Consider the following 25,789-nt stretch of genomic DNA (forward strand, 5'->3'; position numbering starts at 1 on the left):
TTTTTTTTTTTTTGGTTTTTTGAGACAGGGTCTCACTATGTAGTTCAGACTGACCTGGAACTCACTATGTAGCCCAGGCTGGTCTAGAACTCACAGCAGTCGTCCTGCCTCAGCCTCCCGAGTACTGGGATTACAGGCATGAGCCACCATGCCCGGCTTTTGAGTGACTCTTTAGCAAGACATTCACAGCCAATTACAATCTGGCCCAGCCATTCCATCTGAGTTTTCTCTTCTACAGTCACCTTTAAGTCTACCCTATATTCCTGTCAAGTCCAACTGCTTCTTTCCCTTGACTTGACAGGCCTTTTCCTGCCTCTGTCTTTGTACTTGCTAGCAGCTCTACTTGAAGATATCACTTCCTCCAGAAAGTCTTCCTTGATTTTTTCTACAAGGAACTGAATGAGTCTGTTTCCATGTTCTCAAAGCATTGTGTTCATTCTTCTCTTGCCGTATGCTTGACAAACTACTAGAAGCTATCCCTAAAACAAACACTGAGTTCTATTCATATCATTGTCAGACTCTCACTGTGACCTGCACATGTTTAATAATCACTGATGGGATGAATGGACAGCTGGGTGAATGAGTACAGAAACACAACTCTGTTGTAGAAAATTATCATACCCAAGCCCATAATTCCTAAAGGAAATTGTGCGCTAGAATTTTCAGATGTAATAATCCTTTCTGAAAGAAAATCCATGTTACTGGCTGTCTTCCTTAGAGCAATCCCTTTTGCCTCTGCTCTTTCTTATTACGAATAAGTGAAAAACCAGACTCAGATCTGAGAAAGAGAGGCTCAATTACATTCTGCAGTGCAGGGCTTGCGCAAAGTGGAATCATGATTATAACAAGATTTCTGATGACACTAGCAAAAACACAGCCGATTCTCCTTAAATGAAAATGGCATTTCATGGTTTCCTGGGAGTCAGGCTTCGAAGCTAATGGGGCTCCTGGAGAGCGTCCATCTTAGCTCCTTTTTAAAACAGATTCAGAGACAGAGAGCAAGACTGGTATGAAGGATCACCCGAGCGCTGTCACACGCTGCACTTCGGGCTCTGTAAGCCCAGAGGGAAGGCCAAGCCCAGCTCATGGGGGACTCTCCATATGGTCCCTGGGCAATTCCACTCGGACACCACCACTCCAAGCCCCAGCTGACAGCCTTGTAATTTTCAGTCGCTGCTCATGTGTTCTAGGGAGAAGTTCGTGTCATCTGGACAAACTTTCAACTGGGCTTGGCCTGCAACCGAGCTCTGTAACTTTCCATGGTGTAGAAGGCAACACATCATTACGTCTGGAATCCAGCTGGACACAATGTGCTGAGCACTAAGAGCTAACAGACCGACGGTCACAAGGGGGAAATACAATCTATGCGGATCCAACTTCTTTTGTCCTCTAAGAAAATGTCTTCGGAAGAAACACTTATTTTTCAAAGTCCAAAATGAAAAATGATCATCAAAGCCAAAGAAAGATGTGAGATTAATCCTTTGTACATATAAATGATAATTTCACTAGAATGCAATCGGAGCTTTTGTATTCTAAATTAGAAACTCAGAAGAGTGTTTTGATATTTGTTCAAGGCTTGGAACCTGAACTACATTAAAAGTACAATGAGAGTTTATTCTATTATGACAAGAACCAGATTTCCTAATCAAAGCAAATTGTTTGGCATTGCCGTAAAACACTGCTATTTAGAAAAACCACCAGAGGTATCTTAATGGCAATAATTTGGTGTGGTAATTATATGAAGGTCAGGTTATGCTCTGCAAATCACAAACATTGGCAAAGCAATAATTGTAATTCATCCACCAAGTCGCCTTACTTTAATTAAATAACAGAGCACTGCGACACTCCCCCTCGGAAGAGCACTTAAATAATGCTGCTAAGTGGTCCGTAATCATTTAGACAAGATTGATATTCTGTGAATACAGTATTTCTTCAGTGCCTCCCTTCCACTGTGATAGTTCAAGCAGTAATGTATGAAATATATATTAGAAGTTTCCTTTCCCTTTGCAACAGGAAATCTTTGTGTATGCCCTGTTCCTGGCACTGTCACTTGCTGGAGAAACAGAAGAACAACTCTTATTGTGACTATACAAAGAGATAGCACTTGGGGTAAAGACAAAGGAAGGACAAAAGCCCAAAGTGAACTCACCAAACTGTGGCCATTTATGACCAAGGCATAATCTCCTGTTACTGTTACGGTGTCTTCTCCAACCGAGACCAGCTCCAACTGCTGCTGCTTTTCACAAGCCGCATGGCCACTGAGAACACTACTGTTTTGTCCAAACAAACTTCCCTTTGCCTTCCTTAAAGAACAGGGGGTGAAAAGAAAATCACAACAAAGTACACAGAGCATGCCTTCAACTCTGACAAGAGACTGGCCTTGCAGCAAACTCATTCCATCCCTCGTCAGCCAAGAGGGAAGAAGATCCAGTTTCAGGGAGCTGGTCAGGAGTTCCATCTCTAAACTGCAGGAAATGGACAGGTAAACATGACAAAAACAGGGTCATCTTAAATGTTTTATATCACCTAGAAGGTAAATCTCCTCCTTGAGCTGGATTTGACTAGGAGTGCTTGATACATTTGTGTAGATGGGCAGCCGAACCACTAAATAATGGAAAGCAAAAAACTAAAGACAATTGTTGAAATCTAAGAATTCCATTTATCTGAGGCACAATGTAATAGAATCCAGTCTTCTGAGAAACACATCTTTTAAAAAAGATTGATAATAAAAGCAAATGATAAGTGGTGTGTGTGCCAGTCATTATAAAATAGAATGTTTTAAGCAAAAATTATACTCATCAGACTGAACAACAGATTCATCCTCCAACAAGGTGAACAGACACAAAAGTGTAGGGCTTCACGCCACATGGAAGCTCTCTCCAAATTCCCTAGATCTGACTGGCAGGAATTCCAGAAGAATCCCGCCCACATCCAACCGGTCGATCTTGTTTAAGAGGAGTCTTCTAGGTGCCATAATAGCCCTTAGATGACACATTTCAAGATTCTCTTCAAAATGCAAAGACAGTGCCCGCCCTTGGAGGAGCCCTGGCGGACAGGACTTATAGGGCAGACAAAGCTGCAGCTGGAGACCTACCAGCCAGTGCCCCCAGAGACCAGCACCCCAGCCAGCCACCAACCTTGGAGTCCACAGTGCTGTGTGAGGTGCGTGGCCAGAAGGAAATGGGGCGTGAAAGATGAGCTACGTGGTGAAAGCTTTGGCTTATGGCAGAACACACAGGTTCCGGAAGGACTCACCCAACATAACAACATTCATGGAGACGGCTTTATGCGTAGACACCCCAGGAGGAGACAATGGCCGCTGTACCAAAACAACCTTTTTCACCAGCAGCTTTCTAATTATTCAGCGATGTAACACTTATTGTCTGCACACAAAATGTCATAGCAGAACCCCAACTCACAGCAACAACAACAACACAGCTTATCTTCTGGCTCAGCACCTCTTTCTGCTGTCCAGGATGGAAATCACAGCTTGTATTTAGGTACCTAGAGGTCACAGACCCTCTGCCTGAGGACAATGTCACTCCTTTAACAACCAGTCTGCAAAACCACAGAGAAAGATTTACAGAGCCAGATGGCTACTCGAGAAATGTGGGGAGTAAGAGTGGGAGGCGAAGGCAGAGCAGACATGAAAAATCACTGCTTAGGTGCGAGGAGGAGCAGATAACCGTGTCAGGGAACCCTCACGGGAGTGGGGATTTACAACCCCATATCATGAAGAAAACAGGGGAGACAACTACCTTCGAGGTGGACGTTTCTCTGACAGCACCACAGAGCTCATAAACTGGATCTTAAGTCACAAAGGGAAAACATCTCCTGGGGTCTTCTTGTTAGCAAAGTTCTCACTCTGTATAAATGACTCAACCTCTGCTTTCCCCCAGAGAATGAAAGCATTCCACGGAAGGGTGAAGTTCACAAAAGCACTGGCTGACATTCTGTTTACTTGGGTTTTTCCCCCTACACTGTCTTCCTAACATGTGACATGAACCCTTTTTTCAGGCAGAAAAGGGACAGTCTGCCCAGTTTTGCTTACATTCCCTCTGCTCTCTCCTCGAAGGCCGGGACTCCTGGCCAGCCCAAGCGCTCACGTTTTCAGCCCTTTGCCTGTGTTGTGTAGCTGTCATTTCTTTTTATTCTTGGAACTTAGCTCTTCAAACACCAGCTGGTTCTTGCAAAAACAATTTATTAAGAGGGAAGGAAAAAACTGTGCCTTACTCCCTTCAATGAAAGGAATCACATACACACACACACACACACACACACACACACACATATTTTGCAGGCATAGCACACAATACTTGACCACAGAATACAAACAACAAATGCCAAAAGAGTGCCTGTGTTTTCTAAGTTTTGTAATGAAGAGCAGTTTGTGACAATAGTGGTGTATAAATGTGCAATCATAGCTGAGTGACTGTGACATTCATAGTCCCACACATCATGAGCATAGCAAGGCACAGAGAGGCCTGTACATGCTTGTATGTGACCTTTTGTGAAGAAAAGAGACGGCAGCAGAAAGAATCTTCTGGTTACTCAGTCTTCGGAGGAACTCTATATTCGGACACTGAAAGGATCTGTTAGGAAGCGGATTGAACTCATGACATTATGTTTAATAGAAGACAATCTAGTCTTGGATACCAATGCTAGAGTTTTGGGCTTGGTACCGGGAGACTCAGGTCCAGGACCAAGGTCTTCCCCTGATGTCCAAGGTTTAGTTATCTGACTTCCAGGAATTTGATCAGTCAGTGATGAGTCAGAACTAGAACCCAGGACTTTAAACTCCTAGTTCTTGGTCTACCACACAAATCAGTTTATATACATAGAGTCAGTTGCAGGCTGCCTCTGGGTTGGACAGATAGAGTTACAGAAGAGGAATTAAGGGACTGGTGCTACTGTAGCAGTGGTTCAGAAAGGAGGAAAGCTAATGAAATTCTGATTTCAAGGTCCAGTTCCACCATCCCTTATAACCAGAACGATCTATAAGTCACTCAGCTCCTGCCATTAATAATGTTATTGTTAGAAATAAGTGGGTTGGGACTGGCCAGTCAAACTGTGAAAATGGATACTAGCTATAGAGCCATGCTTCTGACACTTCGGACTAGAAGATCTCAAGATCTGAAAAGGTACGATTTATGAGAGAAATTTAATTACTGAAACATTTTGCCTGGATGACTGAAGTGTAGAGTTAGGACCAAAATGCACTTTGTTGGCTCTATGCAGTAGTGCTTCAAATAATTTATGTGACTCTATAGCCAGCACAATCTTCCTCTTCACTGAAGACCTCATCATACACAGCACCCCCACCCACCCTCCACCAAAAAACATAAATGGTCCAGATCACACAACTAATATTTCCTGTTCTGCCCACCCCTGGGGCTACTGCATTTCAGAACCCTGTTCATTCAATGCAATCATTTTCCATCAAGTAGATGTTCAAAAACTACCAATGCACATTTTGTTGATTAAAGAGGAAATATCAATTCATAAGTATATCATGGGGATGCCTGGAAGGCACAATGAAGTCAGTCACTTCATGGTTTAATGATTTTTTCTAACAAAACATGTGATCAATGCTACAAAAATGAAATATGGAATGAGTTCTTCTGGCAGACCAAACAAAATTACATTTTCAGCCTGTTTTTCTTTGGGCAGAAGACATGTATTGGTGAAATGTAATCAAGGCAGTAATCTTCTGAGAAACCATAGCAGGCTTTAAATGTAGGTTTCTCGGTATGCCCTTAATATGAAGGCAGCTACAGCAGCAAAATTAAGCCAGGGCTCCAAATGCCTAAAATGGTCTCAAGACATTAAATTTGAAACAAGCCGTATGTATGATACGCATGAAAATTACATATCCATGTTTATGAAATAATCTAAACACATTTGACAGGTTTAAATATAAGCATTTAGGTCATTTCCTTCCAATAGCTACTATCACTCAGATCCTATTCTTTTGATACACTTTTTTTTTTTTGCATGAACTTTCACTGAACTCAAAAGCATAACAGTAGTAAAGGGGATGGTACAAATTTATGATTTCAATGCTTCACCCCAAAAGTTAGGGTTTAGATAGAAGTAACAAAGATTAGGAGCACAGATAGCACCTTGAAGCAATCGCTTTCTTGGTGTACTTTTTCTCCCTGGACTTAACAGTAAGCAAACACATACTGTAAATGTATTGATTTTTCTACCATGCAGTGCCTCTCTCTCTTAGATTCAAGGAATGGGGCTCCCCCAAATCTAGGTTGAAATCAACATTTCCAAGCAGCTAAGCAAGGTGGCCAGAGGGGCTGTGAAATATTGATTCTAAATGGACACTTATTTCTCTGAATATTTTTCTTCTCATTAAAAACTTACTTTTAGGTTGTTTTTAATTATGAAGGTTTGACATGAACACTACAACTTCAAATAATGCAAAGAACCATAAAGAAGAAAGTAAACATGCTGCATAATCCTATTACCCAGAGAAAACTGTATATGTTTTCAAAGTTTGATAAATAAGAGTAAATAGACATATGGTATTTTATAGATGTAGACATACATATAGTGCTATAAATGCATATTATTCTGCCCAAAAGGGATCTTATTGTGCATAATGATTTATAAACTCATTTCTCACTTTAAAAAAATATCATGGATATCTTCCAAAGTCAACAAAGACATAATTACTTTTATTGACCGCGTGGTATTCCATTATGTGTACTTAACAAAGTCTTTCATGACAGAGTATTTTTACTATTTCTAATGGTCTATTATCATAACTGACACAGCAATAAATATGTACTTTATATACATATTTATATTGTATTCCACTTACATTTCTAGAAAGTTCCTAGAAACAGGAATCATTGAGTCTAAAGCATACTACGTAATTCTGGGATATATAGTTAGTTTATCCTCTAGATAGTTCCTACCAATTTACATCCCACAAACAGTATATAAATAATGGGAATTTCTACATATTTCTACACATTGACAGGCCTATCATCTATTTAGTCAACCAAATGTGGCCGGATAAAATCCTGAGATAGTACCTCAACCATCGCCATGCACAGAGAAGGGAGGAGTCCAATTCTTGCTTTTTGAACACCTACACACTTGACACTCATATCAGTGTCATCCTGATTCCCCATATCCAGAATTTCACTAAATTTTTTGAGAGAAAAAGGAAAATTTCGCCAAGTCTCAGCTCATTCTGAAAGGAGTGGCTGGGACACCTGAACACCTTGAACACCTGAGTATATTCCAGCCTATGCAAGGCAGCATGGCCAAACCTCCTCTCCTCCTCGCTGCACCTAGTCAAATTCCATGTCCTCTCGGTGCTCCCTCCAAAGAGCTCCTCTCAGAGTCTGTCTTGTGGGATGGGACAGGGCATGGTGAGAAAGTAATTTCTTTCTACTCTGCTCCCTTGGGCATGGTTTGTACCACTCTTTCCTTCCCACGGTTCCAGGCTCACTCACAGGAATATTTATAAAAGCAGAATTTGGGGGCAGAAAGATTGGGACCAACACCTGAAGGAAAAAGGAAGCGGGAGGAGTAAGTAGAAAAGGAATGGGGCAGCTCCACGAACAGCCATTAATCTCTGTGTTTTTATCTCATGTAATCCCCCAAATACAATAATCCTTTGGGTGGCTAGTTGCATCCTTGTTTTTCAAAAAAGGAAACTAGGCAAAGAGGGTTTTAAGAACATATCAAAAGGCTCCCAGGCAGCCAGTGAGCAAGGAACTGTGGGATTCCCACTCCAATCCAGCCAACAGGAAGACTACACTCTTCCTCCTGCCTCAGGAGGCTAACCAGGAGTCTGACCACTCCCCCAAGCGAGGCGGCAAGATGCCCAATGACTCCACTCTTTAGATGAGCCATTACAGTGGGGAAGACTATGCTGAAGGTGTGTTTAGAGAAACATGCAAGGGATGAGGCGCACGGGCCGTTGAGATCAAAGCCCAGCTATGCCACTGGTGAGTTTGGGCAAGTTACTTCTTCATCTGTCCTTCAATCTCCTAATCTGTAAAAGAGGGAGAGCATTACTACTGACAGATGGGCCGCCTGAGAAGGAAGTAATATGGATCTATACTGCTCACGGTACTCTTCAGACCCTCAAAACCAACCATGGACTCACTGAATCCCAGTCTACTCGCACTTCTATCTTCCTTCAGCAAGAGTCAAGTCCCCCATCCTGCCCCGATCAAAACACCATTTAAAGAAAATATTTTTTTAATTTCAGTTATTTATTAAACAAATTATTACTATTTCCCAAGAGCCTTTATGGACTGCATCATTAGAATTAACTGAAAAATGATCTGAAAATCATAAATTCCAATAGAAATATCTTCAGAGTGCTATCAAACAAATAAATCATAAAATACTATCAATAATCATGAAATTGTATCAATAACGATGAATTAGATTTCCCAGTTTTTATTCTGGCAAAGAGACATGCAGTTTCCAGTCATAGCCTCTACCCAGCATGATAGAGGAGATATAAAAAAGTAAGAAATTTGATCTTCAATTATCAGCTGGTCAGGCTAATATCCAAGGCTGCCTTTCCAGCAAGTGGGGCTTAGAGAAGCTACTACAAACAATAGCAAGAAAAATTATTTTGAGACAGCATTTTTAAACGCTGGGGAAATGATTACATAGGTTTTTAAATGCTTTCTGATGAAGAGAGAAAATAAATTGGTAGGTATTTGGAAATTTCATTCCTCTAAGTCTAATGTTTATCTGCTATTATCCACAGTGTCAGTACTTACATATTTTCTGGTGCTCTGTAGCAGTTTTATGAATGTCACAGCATTCCATTTCTCATAAGTGTTATATATCTAGGTTCAATGGTTAGTATGTCAAAATATCTACTTTCCTTAATGCTGAAAGATGATTCCAACATCACCCGCCATCTTTTACAGCTGTATCTTCCAAATTTATCTAGTTGTCAGCTTTGTCTAGTTGATCATTAAATACAGATCCCCAGGCTCTATTCCCTGGAGATCCTTAATTTGTGGGTCAAAATGGAGCCAGAGAACTCACCAGAGCACAATTTTAAAGGACAACTCAAGGTAAATAATGGGAAATCTTTTTCAAAAAAGTCTCAGGAGACAGGAGAGGCCCAAAGATAATAACTTGCTGCAAATGCCAGACATATCTGAGTCTGTCACCAAAATGACAGAACCTCAGGAAATGTGCAGAGAGCACTGTACTAGGCTGGGGCCACAGACAACTACAGTGCATCTTTCTGCTTCCTCTGTGGTCTGACAGCCCCTTCCCCCCCTCCTTCCCACCCTCCTGTTCTCCGTCCTCCCTTCACCTCTTCTCACCTGAGCTCCTCTCTCACTTCCCCAACCGTGTTTCCTGCTATCACGAACACATCATTCATGTCCTCAGTCAGCAAGGTGCAGGCATAACCGATGTTGATGGCAGTTTCTGGTACAACACAAAGCTGCTTCAGTTAAGACAGGATTTAATAGCACAAGTATGTTTTTCATAAAAGCTTTGATGCCACTGCTGTATCTCCTCACATTCTATATACCCTGTTGATGTTGGAGCCTGATGAATGATAAATACAAGTGAACCAGAAGGAAATCCAAACATTTGTGTTCCGTGATCAAATTCACCACTCCCTAACCCACTAAGAAGTAGTGTGCTCCATGAAACCTTAGCCTCTTGTTTACCTTGAGATTCTCAAGTTAGCACCCAGAAGGAAACCCTAAGATATTGTGGTACCGTAACATAGACATGAGTAAATATAAAACTTTTGATCAGAAGCCCTAAAATAGTGCTTTTAGACAGCCAAAATACTAAACTTAGCTAATACTCGGTTCTAGCATGGTAGGTAAATTGCAGAAAGAATTCACAAAGTGTCCACTTGAATAACAAATAAAGCTCTTGGAAAAAATGTACAGTTTTCCCACACACAACGTGGCCATTTTTCCATTAAATGAACAGAAATTTGGAATCTAATTATCTTCTCAGAAACCACCCAGAGATGCTGTACTAGAGAACTATAGAATGACATGATTTGGGGGACAGGCCTCCTCCACTTTTAGACAAATAAACCCGGATAGTTAGCTCCTCCCATCTTCCAGAGACTCATTTGATCCTAATTCTATACAATCATTAGACCCTAGCTAATTCTAGTCAGAATTGTCAGATCTGTCCTGAATTGAAAAAGGCAACTGATAAAAATCTCAGCATATCTTTGGAAAACTAAAGCATATCTCTCGCAAAAATCAAAGCTAAATAATAGTAAATCTGTGGGTGTTTGTAGGAATCAAACAGCTGTTGCGCAGATCAAGAGTGCATTTCAGCAAGTCTGTATCTGCTAATGCACCAGGAGGTTCTACTCTCTACTGCTTAGGTTTTGAATAAGTAATTTGGACAAAGATCTAGAGAACAGATTTATCAAATCTTTAAATTCCCCAATGCTTTAAAAAATGACCAGCAAGTGGATAGGATCTTCAACACCACCAGTGAAGCAAATTAGAGACTGTAGTCCCACCAGAAGAACAAATTCCCAGGGCACCAACACAGTCCCCGTTTGCGCCAATGTACCCCAAATCTGATGTCATCACTGTCCTCAAGAAAGAAGAGGATGACCGAGGGCTGGGGTGCTGCAATAGCACCCCAACTGAGGACATCTTTGCCGCCTCTAAAAAAAACTGGTAACAACCCTTGATGTCACTGGTAAGAAAATTTAACTCTTAATTAATACAGGGCTTCTTATTCTCTACTAACCTCTTTCAAGTCATGGCCAATCTCTAATTCCTTTACCCAGTCCTCATAAAAAATATGAAGAGCTAAATCAGACTCATGAAAGGACCTTGGCAAAGCTATTCCAGGACATCTCCAAGACTGGGCTTACGCTACACCCTGTAGCTTTCCGAAAATCAAAAATACCCCCAAGATGGGCCAAGGTTTAAGTCCATATAAAAGACTCTCTAAGAAGCCTTTCCTGTCCTCAGCATGGCAGCAGAGCCTGAGGTGGCAGCTGCTCCTGGCCTTATCAATCTAGGCCAAAAACAGCAAGGCCACCCAAGAGCATGGCAGTGCTATACTCCTGGCTCCCAAACAGGAGCCAGTAAAATTCCAACTGGAAATCGGGCCTTACTAATAACCCAGAAAGAGGGAACCTCTTCAGACCAATTATAATCCAAATAAAAGGCTTATTCCAAGTCATCCTAATTCCCCCTCAGCACTCAAACTAATAGAAGCAGACAGCTGGTCTACCTCTCCAAGGTCTAGCCGGCTCTGGCAGGGGCCAGGAAGTGCAGAAGACCTCAGGCTCCTGTGCGGCAAGAAAGCCTTGCAAACTGTTAAGTCATCTTCAAGCTCCCATGAACCTGCCTGATAATCCTGTCTCTAAATTCTATGAGACTATCTTAAATGCTGTTCCTGACTACAGCTTAGACATCCTTTATGACTCTAACCTATTCCTAAATTTCATCTTCAATCTTCTCTGATAAGCAGATATGACTATAACCGCAGGACTTCCGTAACACTAGTGGACTCCAGTTCAGGGGCTGAGCTTTCTCACTTGTGTTGCAGTAACCTCCACTATCCCCCCACCCTCCCGTCTTACAGTCTCACTCCTCACATTTAAGCAACTTCCACGCATCTCAGTCCTGTAGCAGACATGTCCACAGCGGGGAGTCAGCCCGTCTCTGAGGCATGGAGTCCACGGCATACTGGAGCCTCCAAGGCCTGTGGGGCCACCTCTCCATCCTCCTGTCCAGACCCTGAGAATATTCCTTTTCCTCTGAGGGACTGCAGCTTTCCTGTGCCTTCTTCCCCCAAGTGGACAGGTATTTACGTGCCAGTTTACCTTCTCCCTGTGTGATCCATTCCTAATCTTCCAGTACCAATTCCTCTGTCTCAGAAATATTCCAGGATCCATCATTAGCTGAATCAAGAGGGCTCAAGCAGTCTCCCTCCTGATGCTTCTAGGAACCCTCACCAGAATAGGGATGGGACAGGCAGACTAATGCACTCTCTGGCCCACACATGAGACCTGGCACTTTCCCTAAGTCAACAGATAATCAAACTGACAGAGGTCACCACGTCACTTCAAAGGCAAGTTAACCTCTGCAGCCAAGCTCTTTGCCCTCCAAAACTGCGGGGTGCTTGATCTGTTCACTTGTGCCATGCTAAAGGAAGAATGTTGCTTCTTTATTAGTGAAACTGACCAAGTTATAGATAACCTGGATCCTAGCACATGAAGGCCAAGGACAATCAGAAACACTATGAACATTGGGGGCTCCACTGGTCAGACTGGAAACTCAGTGTCTGCTCCTGGTTCTCCTGGGTAGTCCCCTCACTCAGTGGGGCCTCTCATATTGCAGTCCTCCTCATCTTTGGCTTTTGCTTACTCACCCTCATTTATAACTTCCAGATTACAGAAACTCAAGGCCAGGCTAATGCCAGTTCCTGAATTTCAGCCTGTCCCACTGGAACCCAAGTCTAACAAGCCAGAAATCCCCCTACAACCCTCAGATCAGATAGGGCGACAGACAGGAACAAACACTGAGAGATTTCCATAAACAGTCAGTAAACCTGCCTGGCTGAGCCTCTCCAAAGCCTGTCCACCACCCTGACCTCTCTATCAAGAAATTACAGGTGCAACCCAAGATCCCCAGGGTCTGGCTTCAGCGCCATGGATATCTGACCTACTTGGGGACCATGCTCATGGCATAATTATTAAATAGTTTAATACTACGGTGTCCCATTGATATTAGAGAAAGTTACACTGAAACTCTCCTGACCCCATGATACACTGCAGGAGGCATTAAGGATGGGATTAGTTTGGTTCTGTGTAAGTAGTACTCTCACACTATTCAAGCTTTTTCCTATGTGGAGGACTGGACAAATATCTAGGTAATTAAAGTTCTTAATTAAAAGTTTACCACAGAATTCCACTCCCCCCTTTCTAAACATCACCATCATCATCATCATCATCATCAATTTTCAAATTACCTTGTTTATCTCCTGTTAGAACCCAGATCTTAATATTGGCTACTGATAAACTTGCAATGGTTTCAATAACACCTTCCTGTAGCTTATCTTCTATAGCGGTGGCACCTAGTAGCTTCCGTGGGAAATGGAGAACAATTTATGTTAATGCGTGTAACACAACATTCGCATATCTATCCCTGTCCATCTCAGCGTGTGGTCAAGGAACAGGAACTGAAGGTGGCAGAGACCTGGGAGTTAGGGTTACATGTCATGTTAACATCAAGGGTCAGGAGCCGCGGCCTCTACCGACTTGACTGCTTCCTCTCAGACATCAACAATGGAGAGATCCAGATAAGGGAAGGTTCATGCCAGGGAACTGATCACAAAAAGCTAGGTCACTGTGCTACACTCATGAACCAGCACAGGCTTTGTAAAAAGAGAAGCTTTCTGTGCAATTTTCATCCAAAGATGAACAAGTCGTGCTCCCCGGTACTACCTGAACCCTGTGGGCTCCAGGAAAAGCGGCTTCTAGCACAAACCACACTCTGGATAGCACAGACAGCATCAGACCTCCCAGGCTTGGACAGTCAGGGTTATAGCCCTGTTCTTCATAGCAAGTTTCCACGCTCTAAAACAGTGAGCCATATGCAGGGATAAAAAAATCAACCCACAGTAACATGAAGGACACAGCGGAGGTTAACATCTAACAGGGAGGCTGCTATTGGCAAAATCTTGGGGGCTTCCAGTTGCAGAAGCTACTGCAAACACCAATAAAGCACTAGGGCCATCCGTGGCAAACTCAAAGCCAACACAGAACGGGACTCAGTGTCGGAAAGAGGCTGCGCTCCCACACGCTGCGGAGACGATACCGTCAGATCTCTTTCAATTTCCTCATAGAGCCCCGATACCCGGTCGTCCCTCTCGTGTGTGGCGGCACTCGCAGTCTGGAGCATCTGGTGCCACTCTCTGAAGTACTTCTCGTCCAGATCCCTGTAGGCGATCGCCAAGGTCCGAAGGCCTTCCCCCGCAAACTCCTGCAAGGAGACGGAGACTTAGGAACCTGGGGAGGAGTAAGGCCAGCGGGACCCATTGCCACGGTGAAGGAGAAGTTTTTCCCTCAGATGCATGTGGTGCCAAGGGTGCTACTTGGCCATCCTAACTCATTTTTATCTCCTCAGCAATGGGAGATGGTGCTAGTATTGCATTTGTGTGCTGTTAAAATGCGCAGGAGGCTCACTCCTGTAATCCCTGCTATTTGGGAGGCTGAGGCAGGATGAATCCAACCAAGCTTGAGACCTTGTCTCAAAATAACAATATCTTAAAAGGGCTGAGAATGTAAATCAGTGGTAGACTGCCACTGGGCTCAGTCCCCAGTACCACAATAAATAAACAAATAAATAAATGAACAAACCCTGGGGGAGGGGCAAAAACAGCTGAAATGTATGCAAAAGAGGGCCTCCGCTGAGATCCGATGAGTGGGTCCCCAGTCTAGGGATCCAACTCAGGGGCACTTTACCAATGAGCTGCATCCACAGTACTTTCTATTTTTTTAATTTTGAGACAGAATCTCCATTAAAAACAGGCAGGATGTGACCCTCCTGCCTCATCCTCCCTCTGGGTATCTCCCTTATGATTTGAGATACCACTGTAAAGCAACATGCTCTGGTTTTCAGTCCCCCATCCATAAAAGAATATTCTTCCGGGTGGCCCCTGGGTTCCAGTGGAGAGCAAGAACCTCAAAGGGCCCCAGCTCTCAGACCCAGGCAGGCAGTGCTGACGGAACCACGGCTGGACCACCTCCCAGTCTTGCCACACTCTCCCTCATGTTTGACCTGAGCCTGAATTCATATGGCTGTACTTTTGTACATGCTTGGAAATTCTCATGGTCAAAAGCTAACAATAAATAGTGAATGAATTCATAGATGTGAAATAGCCAGATAATAACTTTTAGGGGAGAAGGAGAGAGAAAGGAAAAAGGAAGACTAGAAGGGGAGTCTGATTTACTTCTCCTTCTAGACATCTGGGAAACTGGAAGTTTTTTGAAATTTTAAAGACGACATCATCATCAAGTCAGGTCAGGCTTTTTTGTTTGCTTGTTTTTGTTACTTTTTAAGCAACCATGTTCTACAGGGTTAGTATTTAACACTCCCAGTGATTGGGAAACTATTGTTTCCTGAGAGGGTCTCAGTAAAGTGACTGTCTGATACTTTATCCTTCTACAAGAGTTGGGAACGGGAGGCAGGGGCTGCTACGGGACTCCCATGACCACAACAGCTAGATCATTTCGGGGAAGCACTGGACACCTCCCACTTCGTCCCTGCCTCCACGGGCCTCTTCTCATCCAGCCAAGTGCTTTATTACCATTTCTGCTCCTCTGGCACTGCCACGGGGCACGACCTCTCCATTGTGTTCAGACTTATGGGACAGACAGAACTTACGTACAAGTTAGACCATGACACACTCTAGCTGGACACATGGGAAGGAAAGTCAGCGGATGCCGTGTCGATGTTGTTGGGCCCGGACAGATGGGGAGAAAAACTACCCACATTTATCACGTAGGCAGTTGGTAACGTCCAGAATACCACAGTCATATTTTACAAGCCCTGCCTTCCAAGACCACCGCCGAGGACCCTTCTGATCTGAAAACCTAGTTACTGCCTTGTAACACTCTTTTGTCCTCTTAATTCGCACAAACATTTCTTCGCCTTTAACTCGAAACTCCTCCGGGCATTAGCAGTGTCTTTCTCTGCGTTCCGCACTGGAACACTGACTCAGCTAAAGGAGGACACCACAAAAGAGAGCAGATGATTTAAGTTATTTCATTTAGTGCCTGAAACACAAGCTTCACCCTAAATGAGCACCGGGGCAAGGTCTTTTCCTATCATTAAACAATTCAAAATCAATAATTAAATACAAACTTAAAAACATCAGAATCTAGCAGGCAAAATAAATAAAGTGAATGAAGCAAAGAACAAGCCAAAGTGATCTTGCCAAAAAAAAATTCTTTTGTATAAATACATAAAAATACCAACTTAAGCTTCCTGTGCTTGGGTATGAAAGGAGAATACATGAAAATCGAGGACCTTGGTGTGTAAGTAAAGGCAAAAATCAGATAGTTATGATTCCAATGTTGTTTTCATAAAAATTTTTTTTTTTTTAAAAAAGACTATGCCAGCCTTCTGGAAAAGATTAAAAGAAAATCAAGAATGCTCTATTGGAAAGACAAAAACAATAGCTATGTTTGTAACCAATATTACTAAACCATCATTTCTTAAACTTAAAGACAGCGTTTTTATATTTTATTTGTTTTTGTAAGGATTCAGGGAATGTTTTATATTAAATATAGGGTCTGACAAAGGACACAAATCTTCAATAAATTTTGAAGGGAGAAAAGAAAAAACAATGAGAAAATGAGAGTTTTGACTTTGAGTTTCCCTCAAAGTTCATGTGGGGTTTAATAAAACCTTAAAAAAATGTTAGCGAGAATCTCGGGTTCAAATGCATTGGGTCCAAGTGAACGTAGGCCTGCAGTCTTCGGGGGGAAATCATGGAGCTGAAATCGCCTTGGTTCCCTTCAGAAAGCTTCCGGGATGCAATTCAGCGGGTATTGGAAGGGACAGGTTTGCAGCAGTCATGGCAGAACCTGAGTAAAAGACCCATGTGGAGGACAAAGCTGGTTTCAGATGCTCTGAACACAGCCCCAGCTGATTCCTGGGCAGGACACGAGAGAGACAGAGAAAAGGAGCTCTCCAGTTCTACTTCCCGGAGCTGGTCCAGGCTTCCAAGAAAGCTCTCCCTCCCCTCCTGTGACTCTGAAGGCCCCGGAGCGCTGGCTGGGGTCCAGCCCTCGTGGTGTGCCTCCCTCGCGGCTGGTGTGGGGCCACCTGCATGAGGCTCACCAACACGCACCCCGATCCCAGACCCTCACGGGCACAGCTTCCCATGCATCAGCCCCCGGGCTGTTCCCTATTTCTGCAGTCAGATCATTTCCCCGATGCTCCCTAAGCGAGATTCAGCCACAGGAGACAGCACAGAGGCTGCTATGCTACCCTTACAGAGCCACTTACACTGAGATGGTCCGACGTCACAGACAGGAGGGCCTCGCTGGAAGGGTGCAGTCTTTCAAACAGGATGGTATCTGCTCCTTTGGAATAAAGCTTTATCTGTCCTGCTGGGTTTCGAACTGAAAAGGAAACAAGTTTGGAAAAGTGGATCTTCACAGAGGAAATCGGTCAAAACTGCTCCAGCAAAGTTTGGGAAAGGACATTACTTTTCAGCCAGTAAAATATTCAGTGGCAGCTAAGTCACTGAGCTTCCTTCCTATTTTACTAATTTAGAAATTTTCTTTCTACTGGAATCTCTCGACTTCCCAGACTCAGAAACAAGTGTTTGTGTTCGGGTGCCTATGACCGGCTTGTTTTCCTTAACTCCTGTTGCCGAAGGGTTGATATATTTGAATTAAACCTTCTGCATCTGAGCAGAATTCAGAGCTGTGTTTGAAAGCTCCCGGTGTGAAATTCAAGACCTACTGTTCAAATCACCATCACTGCTTTACCAAATTGTCTCCATGTGGAATTCTACACATACCAGCCATGGTTTATACTTTGCTGATTGATTTCTTTACTGCCTTCGCTCTTGGAAAAGCCCATGTATTCTCCATGGTTTACTCCTGGGTCAGTAACGGCAGCAGCACTCCCCACAGAGAGCTTTAAAAAAATAAATAAATAAAGCTTCTACCCCTTTCCTATGGAAAGTCAGCTCTCCAGGGATTGTGTTTTTACCTTCCCACGTTTAGGAACAACAGCCTTCCGGCACCTCCAATCCCACCTATAGATCTGTCCACCAAATCATTCAGAACATTTGACCTAACTTTGTAGGCTTGGTTTCACAGCTTGACATACAGTAGAAACTTAATAATTACGTATTGAAGAAAGAAATGAATGAATGAGTGACATGGTTGTGTATTTCTTCCTTCCTAGGAACTATTTACCCTTTGAGACAACTGTATGGGTCCCCGCTTCTTGGTCTGAACATTGTGGCCTTCACGAGCTGCAACCATTAAATCAAAGATCATTCCACACTTTTCACTTAACTGTACCTTTCCTCTAAAAGTAAAATGCCTCAAAACTTGAACAGAAATATCCACTACTGTTAATTTAATGGGATACAAACTTGATTTGAGCATGATTTAAAGGAATATAACATCCAAAGTAAAATAATTAGCTGCTTTCCCCTCTAACTTTTAACTACTCTTAGTCAATGCTTAATTTATTCTGGTTTCCTCCTGGCTTGAGCAGATGCAATGCACCCCGGGAACTTTTGAGTACAGGGTCCTATCTAGGTCTTTCTTCTGTTCTAAGCTCCTCTGTCAGCTTTCCTTGTTCCTGAACTCACACAGTTCTACTATTCTAGCTGTGATTACTCACTTTGGGGAAAAAAGATAGAAACTATATAAGTAATCCATCTAATTGTTCCACTAGAGGGAAAAAAATAGTCTGAGGGAAAGTCTTTTCTTGCTTTTGTTCTACAACAGTCCAATTTAATAAGTTCCCCTCATATTTTCCCCTCCATCCCACAAGGTATAAAGGCAGAGTATGCATACCCTACATTTTCCAGAATGATTTCTCTGTGGTTATTTTTATGTCCAGACTAGGGTATGATTCTCAAATGTTTTGGTCTCAGGATCCCTTCATGGTCAAGACTAAGGGAAGGCTTCGAATTTGATTCATCAATAGTCTGATAACACTGATTATAATATCATTATAGCAATGATTATTACAACAGTAATAAACCTAACACATACATAGTTTTCTATAAAAGTAATTACATTTTCTAAACAAAACTATAAAGAGTTGGCATTCTTTTACATGATTACAGATCTCCTTAATATCTGGCTTAATAAAAAACAGCTGGCTCCTCATATATCAGCTTCATTCTGCTCTAATATCTCACATTGTGGGAGTCAGGCATGGTAGCATGCACTTTGGGAGGGTGAGGCAGGAGGATTGCAAGTTAAACCTCAGCCTAAGAAATGGCAACTTAACGAGACCCTGTCTCAAAATAAACAGGGCTGGGGATGTAGCTCAGTGTGAAGGCCCTGGGTTCAATTCCCATACCAAAAAGTCACACACAATGTGCCTGTTGCAAAACCTCATAATATACTCATCAAAAAAAAAACAAAAAAAAACAGACTGAAAACGACAACAGTGGTACGATAATGAAAACATTTTTACCCAAATACTCTCATTCATCTGCATCCTTAAAAAAAAAAAAACCCCAAGGGTTCCTAAAGTTCCCCAGACTGCATATTGAGAATTTCTTGTCTAAAAGAATCATAAACTGATTTTGATTTGTGTCCTTGACCATTTCTGTATCTCAATTTCTACATATAAAAAGATCTTTAAACAATTTAACTTCACACATCCTTCCAGTTGTGCAATTTTCTGATTCAATAAGTATCTTCTATATTTGATGCCTTGTCTTGACCCAGATCCACCCTTTAAATATGAGATTGTGTAAGTCCAATTTCATGGAATCCTGCCTAAGTTAATGTACTAAAAACATTTATATCACTTTTTCCTCAAGGCTCTGGGTTATTCCTGTCAAAAGCTAATAAAATATCAGTCACATTAAGAGTTAGCCTTTTTAAAACAAATTAAAAATAACACAATGGTTTTAAGTGTTCACAGTAACATATGGGCAAAGGTCATAGGGTTTAGGTTATAAATCTTCTATTTCTTGTCCTTTAAAGAGAGAGCTCCACTCCTGGGAGATTTTCTGAGTCTTTTTCTCCTCCCATGCTCCGTCCTCTTCCTGGCAACTCCATTCATGTTTGGTCTCAGGTTCCGTCACAAGGCTGACTGCACTCCAATGGGTACCCGCTGCCCAAAACATCTCCAGCACACCTTCTGACCTATCCGTCCACTACCAGCTGAGCATCTCTCACATGTACCCAGACATATCTGTCTCACACTGGACACATTCACCTTCCTCCAATAATGAGCTACTTCTCCTATGACCCTAACCTCTGTATTCATCTTTGCCCTTCCTTCATTCTTCCAAACTAGAAATCTGGACATCCCTCATAGTTGCTCCCCCTGCCACCCATGTATCATGAACTTCCGTAACAAAAACACCTGACATTTACAACTTAAAGGAGAAGAAGTGAATCTGGGCTAATGGTTTTAGTCCATGGTCAGCTGGCTCCAAAGCAGAAATATCATGGCAGACAGGCATGGAAGAGGAAGGGTGCTTACCTCATGGCAGCCAGAAGAGAAGAGAGCCTGAGAGATCTGAAGGGACTAGAGACAAGAAACGTCCTTCTGGGCCATACCTCCAGGGCCCTACTTCCTCCAGCAAAGCCCCGCCTCCTGACAGCACATTCAAAATAACAGACTCATCAGTGGACCAATCCATGGATGAGGTTAGCACTCCATGATCCAGTCACCTCCCAAGAGCCTCTTCACTGACCACCTGACACTTTTGGGGTACGTTTTTGATCCAACCCATATCAACAGGTATACTAACAAGAGTAGATTCTTTACCCTCTGACAAAATTCTACAGAAATCGACTTTTATTTAGATACCACAGACTGAAATCACAGCTCTGGCCTCAGAATGACATCCCTGTGGATACTGAATCTGTAATCGATTTGATGAATGACAAACCAGATCCAAAAAAAAAAAGAAAAAGAAAAGAGAAAGACAGAGGAGAAAGATGGGGAAGGAAGGAGAAGAGAAGACGATGAAGAAATGGATGAGGAAGAGACTGAAACAGCAGCAGCAGCAGGAACAAATGTCTGAGCCTTCACATCAGTGCCGGCCCCACTAAGTCACGTGGCAGTCATGAGCGTAGGACGCTCTCTTGCCTTGTTATCAAACAGAGACTTCTCTGCTCTCCTGGAGTCCCTCTCAAATTCCTCTTGATTAAAACCCCAAATGGAACCCAACCCAAGCCACCAAGCCTCTATGAGTTCCACGGTGGAACATTACCTTTTGTCATGTGCAACCCATTAAAGCAGACATCTCATGTTTGCGGTTACGCTGTGATTTCCCCATCCCTGTAATGGTGACCGACGCTGAAGGAAAGCCAAGTCTCCCTGTGTAGCAATCTTAGGTTTTTGTCAACACCATCAGAGCAAAGAGAAACCAAGTCTGGGCCAAACCAGCATCACTAACACATCCCTGCAGTTGTAAATAGAAGACAGCTCCTGCTGTAGGGACATGCAGCCAACACCTAGAGCAGCGTGCATCCTCCTAAGCAGATGACAGCCGACAGCCTGTTGTCATAAAAATAAACACAAATGGCTTCAGATGGCATTTGGTTTTCCCTTGCTGAGAGCAAGCTTTCAGGGCCAGTTTGTAGTGGAGACCCCAAACCCTACCATTCCAAACTGACTTAGCACCAGGACCAGGATATGAATGAGTTACAAAGTTTGGGTTGAGCTTTATTTAAAAACTATTTACAGCAAAGTTTCTGTGTGCCAAGCTATATACTTGGCCCTGGAGAGTTAAAGGCTCAGGCCTGGTGCCTGGCCTGCCTATTGCCGGGGATAATCACACATCTCTGAGGATGGTCTCACACTGGAGTTACGAGCAAAGCACTCAGAGGAACACAGGCAGGGGCAGTTATTTGGAGAAGAAAAAACAGGTGGTATTTGAACTGGATAAATAGGAGTTTTTCAAGAAAGAGAAGTAGGGGAGAGAGTTGTTCTAGATGGAGAAGACAGCATTATAGGGGCATAAGAGTACACAATGCATCTCAGAAACAATGAGGTCTACCGAGGTTGGAGCACAACTTGTGAAACAGAAGAAAAGTAGGTTGACAATCTATTGCAAATAATTTTGAGTGTCACACTAAGGACTTAATCCTCAAATTCTAGGAAGTCATCAATGTTTTCTAAGTAGATGGTGGCCAATCAAGCCTATATTTTAGAAGGAGAACCCTGGTGTCAGCATAGAAGATTATTTTCAGGGAAATCATTTTAAAGATATTGCAATAATACAAGCAGGCATTGTATTATTGCTTAATGAAAGCCATGACATTGAGAAATTAAAGGAAAAAGACAAAAGACTTTTATAATAAAAGGTGGTTTATGAAACTATTTTTGGAAATATTACTCTGATGCCTTTGTGGAGGGAGGATTTAGAAACAGGGAGGCAACAGAGAAGGAGGTGGGGTTGAGAAATGTCTCAGACATCTCCAGGAAAAATAATGAATAACAATTGAGAATAAGTTAGGTTAGGGCAGCAGTCTTCAGACTGTGATCCCCTGACCAGTAGTATCAGCTAGAAATTTATTAGAAATGGAGATTTGGGTTCTTTTTTCCCCAACCAACTGAATCTGACACTGGGGACTGAAGTCCAGCAGTTGTATTTTAAGAAGCCCTCTGGTGATTCTCATAGGAGCTTAAGTTGGAGAACTCCTACCCCGGAGACATAAAGGATATGGAGGTATCAAAAGCAGGTGGACTACACCTGAGGTTAAGAGGCCAGACTTTAGAAGAGACAGCCCTGGGTTCAAATACTGGCTCTGCAACTGAGCAGTTATGTGACAAGTTATGCAATGGCCATGCATCTATCTCTGGAAAGTTACTAAAACCTTTCAGTTCAATTTCCTGTGTCCTAAATGAAGGTAATACACTATTGAGACAATTCAATAAAAGAGCTCATTATAAAGTGTTCAGCTCACTGAAAAGTTTTCCATAAAAGATAACTGCTGGTTTTAATTCAGACCATAGAAAGAACAATAGCTATGAGAAAGCAAATTCCATACTTGACATGAATTTTAGGTAATTATAGTACAGTGTCTTCCGGGAGAAGGGTGAAAATCTATGAATCTCAGAGAAGAGTGAAATGGAAGAAGACACAGGAAGATCACAGAATAGACCAGGGCCATCTCAAAGGAGTGGTCAAGTTCACCCTAGGAGAACACAAGAGCGAGAAGATTAAGGAGTGGGGCGAGGGAAAGTAGTTAGCAAAGGCGCTTGAGAAAGAAAACACTGGACAGGAGGAGGGTTAGGAGCCAGTAAGGTCACAGAGAGGAAAGAAAGGAGGGTCAGAGAATAAGGTCAACAAGACCAAACATTACTAAGTTAAGAAAAACTGTCCACCATGTTGGATAGTCCCAGGTGACCAGAACTTCTGAAGTTGCATTTCTTCCTGTGGAAACACAAGAACACGAAGGGGATGAACAGAGAAAGAATGCTGAGGGACATAAACTTGCCTTGAGAACTTCATCTGTGATGGAAAGCAGAAACAACAGGCTGGCAAAATCAGCAGACCTCACAATGTGGACAATACCTTAAGGAAACAGGGTGGGGTAGAGCTGTGGCCTACAAGGAGGAGCCAATGATGGAGGACAAATTAAAGCACAAGCACAGAAGAAGGAAGTAAGGAGGATAAGGAAGGACACCTAGTGAGAGCCTCGGCTCTGAAAAGCAATCAGAGTGCTTTTCCTCTGATCAGGAAGGGAAATAAGTAAAGATGTCATCAGGAGAGGAGAGAGACAGGGGACAAGTGTGTGCTAATGGTAGGCTTCCCTGAAGCATGGAAACAGCACTGAGGGTTACCGCTGCGTTGGGAGCACGCATCAGTGGTGCTGGTAAATCCAGTGTATTGGAGGGTGAACTGAGAAAATGAATGAAATGGCTCCTGATGTTCACAACTAGAGTGGGCCAAGCAATCCAGAACCTCTTCCCGAGCCAGACCTCCATCACCACACTTCCTGGGGATGAGCCCCACACTATGCCACTTCAAGCTATTGAACCTGGGCAAATTACTCAGCCTCTCCAAGCTGCAACTTCATTAGCTGTAAAATGAGCATGAAAATAATGGTACTGCCTACCTCACGATTGTTGTGGTGTCAATTAAATCTTTAAATTCAAGTAGAACATTTGGGCCAATGCTAGACAGACACATAGTAAGTCCCTGTTGAATGTTATAGGGTTGAGACTAAGCGGCAGCTCCCAGGAACTCACGAAGTTACAAAACTGTCACAGCTCTCAGCATAGAGCCAAAAAGGAAATAACCCTTGAAAAGCATCAGTATAACTATAGTATCATTCAAAGATCACAAATAAACTCAAGCATCCACCATACCTATGACAGACATCCTTTTCCTGATATTGTTGAAATCCAAAAAGGCAAGCAATTGATAAGTAACAAGTGTTCCCATTTCTTCTATTGTTATTGTCTCTGGGGTCCGAGACTTAAAAATGAAGCCACAGTTTCTAGCAGCAGTTACCAGGGCCCCTTCATCAGGCGACTGAACTTGGTAGATTAGCTTTCCTAGAAAGGAAGAAAAAGAAAGTATATCACGCTTGGGAATAACAACTAACATTCTTAGAATTCCATGCTAATCCCAACTCATTCTTTAATACCCAACTCAACTAGCAGCTTTGAAAACATTGTTGATATTCTTAAGCCTTTGCTCCCTATCCACCAGCTGAACCAGGTGTCTGTCCTCTGGGATATCACCAGGACCCCATGTGCACCACCAGGTAGCCCTTGTCATCTTTTAGGAGAACATCTGTTTCTGAGTCTGCCTCCCCACTGTGCTGACCAAAGACCATGCTTTTGCATTTTCAGTTCCCAGAGATGAATCAGGAACATTTCATAAACTAAGTCAGTTTAATGTTTGATACCTCACATAAAACTGAGGGCAAGCCTTTGAAGTAAAGATCATTAAAATTATTATTTCCATTTTTGTCCTCATGAGACTGATAGCTGAAAGACACTCTGATTCCTGGCAAGATCTCACAGCGAAAAAGCAAGGGAGCAGCTACTCTGAATCCCACTTCTGTTAGCCACTAACAACCATGAGAGTATATATAAGAAATCCATTGAAATGTAAGGAATCAAATCAGGCTCTCAATGCTTGTTATATGGTACTGTGTGTGTGTTGGAGTTGGAGTAACAGGGGAGAGGAGAGAGAAAAGGACAAAGTAAGCAAAAAAAGTTAATATGCTTTTTAAAATAGTATGCATAAACTCTTCTACATAAAATTATATCCTTTTTGTAAAAATGAATTAGAAAAAGAAGGCAAAGCTTGATCTATATTTTCTGATTTATAGTGATATTTAAGATAAACTTACAAAAACAAGTTGTATGTTACTGGACACACTATAATTCCTTTAGGTTAAAAAAATCCCTATTTTTATATATAAAGCAAGTGAAAGAGTAAAATGATCATGCAAAATGTTACCACTGGAGGAGTTTAGGAAATAAATGACTGTATTGTTTCACTTACAATAGGTGTGAATTAATTCTTGAAATTCAAAAGTGGAAAGAACTCCAAGCAGTTGTTTGATCTACCTGTGAAATCATATAATAACTCCTACCTTTTGCAAGATGGTAGATCAGATGTGAGGACTGATCTCTTTTGCTGCAAGTACCTTTAAAAACCTTTAATTTTTAAAATATATCTGTTAACTGCTAATAAGCAAGAACTGTCCTGGTCAGAGAATGAGAAAAATAATAGAGATGGTATTTAAAAAACAACAACAACAACAACAAAAACTGCAATCAGCTCTTGCCTTAAGGGCATTTTCTGAACTAGGAAAATTTAGTCATTGCTTTCCAGCCTATCTAGGCTATAAAAGGCACAGCCAAAGCCTGTCCAAGTTAAGAAATGTAGTGGAGACCACCTCTTAAAACTGACATACTATACTTAAAAAGTGAATTGGAAGTCTGTTCCTCTTTTTAGAGGCTTACAGTGAAAATTGCCTACCTAGGGCCGGGGATTTAGCTCAGTAATGCAACCCTGACTCACAAGTGCAAGGTCCCAAGTTCGATCCCTGGTACCAAAAAAAAAAAAAAAAAAAAAAAAA

At 42.3% G+C, this 25,789-nt stretch overlaps 1 protein-coding gene across 10 annotated transcripts in view; it reads right to left on the bottom strand.

Annotated features, from left to right (window-relative positions):
* The window catches only part of Atp8b4 (ATPase phospholipid transporting 8B4 (putative)), a 214,737-nt gene that overhangs the window by 36,625 nt on the left and 152,323 nt on the right, over positions 1-25,789 (bottom strand). For all 10 annotated transcript variants that reach the window (XM_010638545.2, XM_033765227.1, XM_033765228.1 and 7 more), the window contains 6 exons: positions 24,060-24,248; positions 17,028-17,143; positions 13,830-13,994; positions 12,982-13,093; positions 9,330-9,435; positions 2,150-2,303 (listed from right to left, as the gene is read on the bottom strand). In XM_010638545.2, coding sequence (XP_010636847.1) covers positions 2,150-2,303; positions 9,330-9,435; positions 12,982-13,093; positions 13,830-13,994; positions 17,028-17,143; positions 24,060-24,248 — 842 coding nt within the window. The remainder of the gene's footprint in view (positions 1-2,149; positions 2,304-9,329; positions 9,436-12,981; positions 13,094-13,829; positions 13,995-17,027; positions 17,144-24,059; positions 24,249-25,789) is intronic.

This window comes from Fukomys damarensis, unplaced genomic scaffold (genome assembly GCF_012274545.1).
Source record: "Fukomys damarensis isolate Sample0158 unplaced genomic scaffold, DMR_v1.0_HiC HiC_scaffold_17, whole genome shotgun sequence".
Classification (NCBI taxonomy): Eukaryota; Metazoa; Chordata; class Mammalia; order Rodentia; family Bathyergidae; genus Fukomys; species Fukomys damarensis.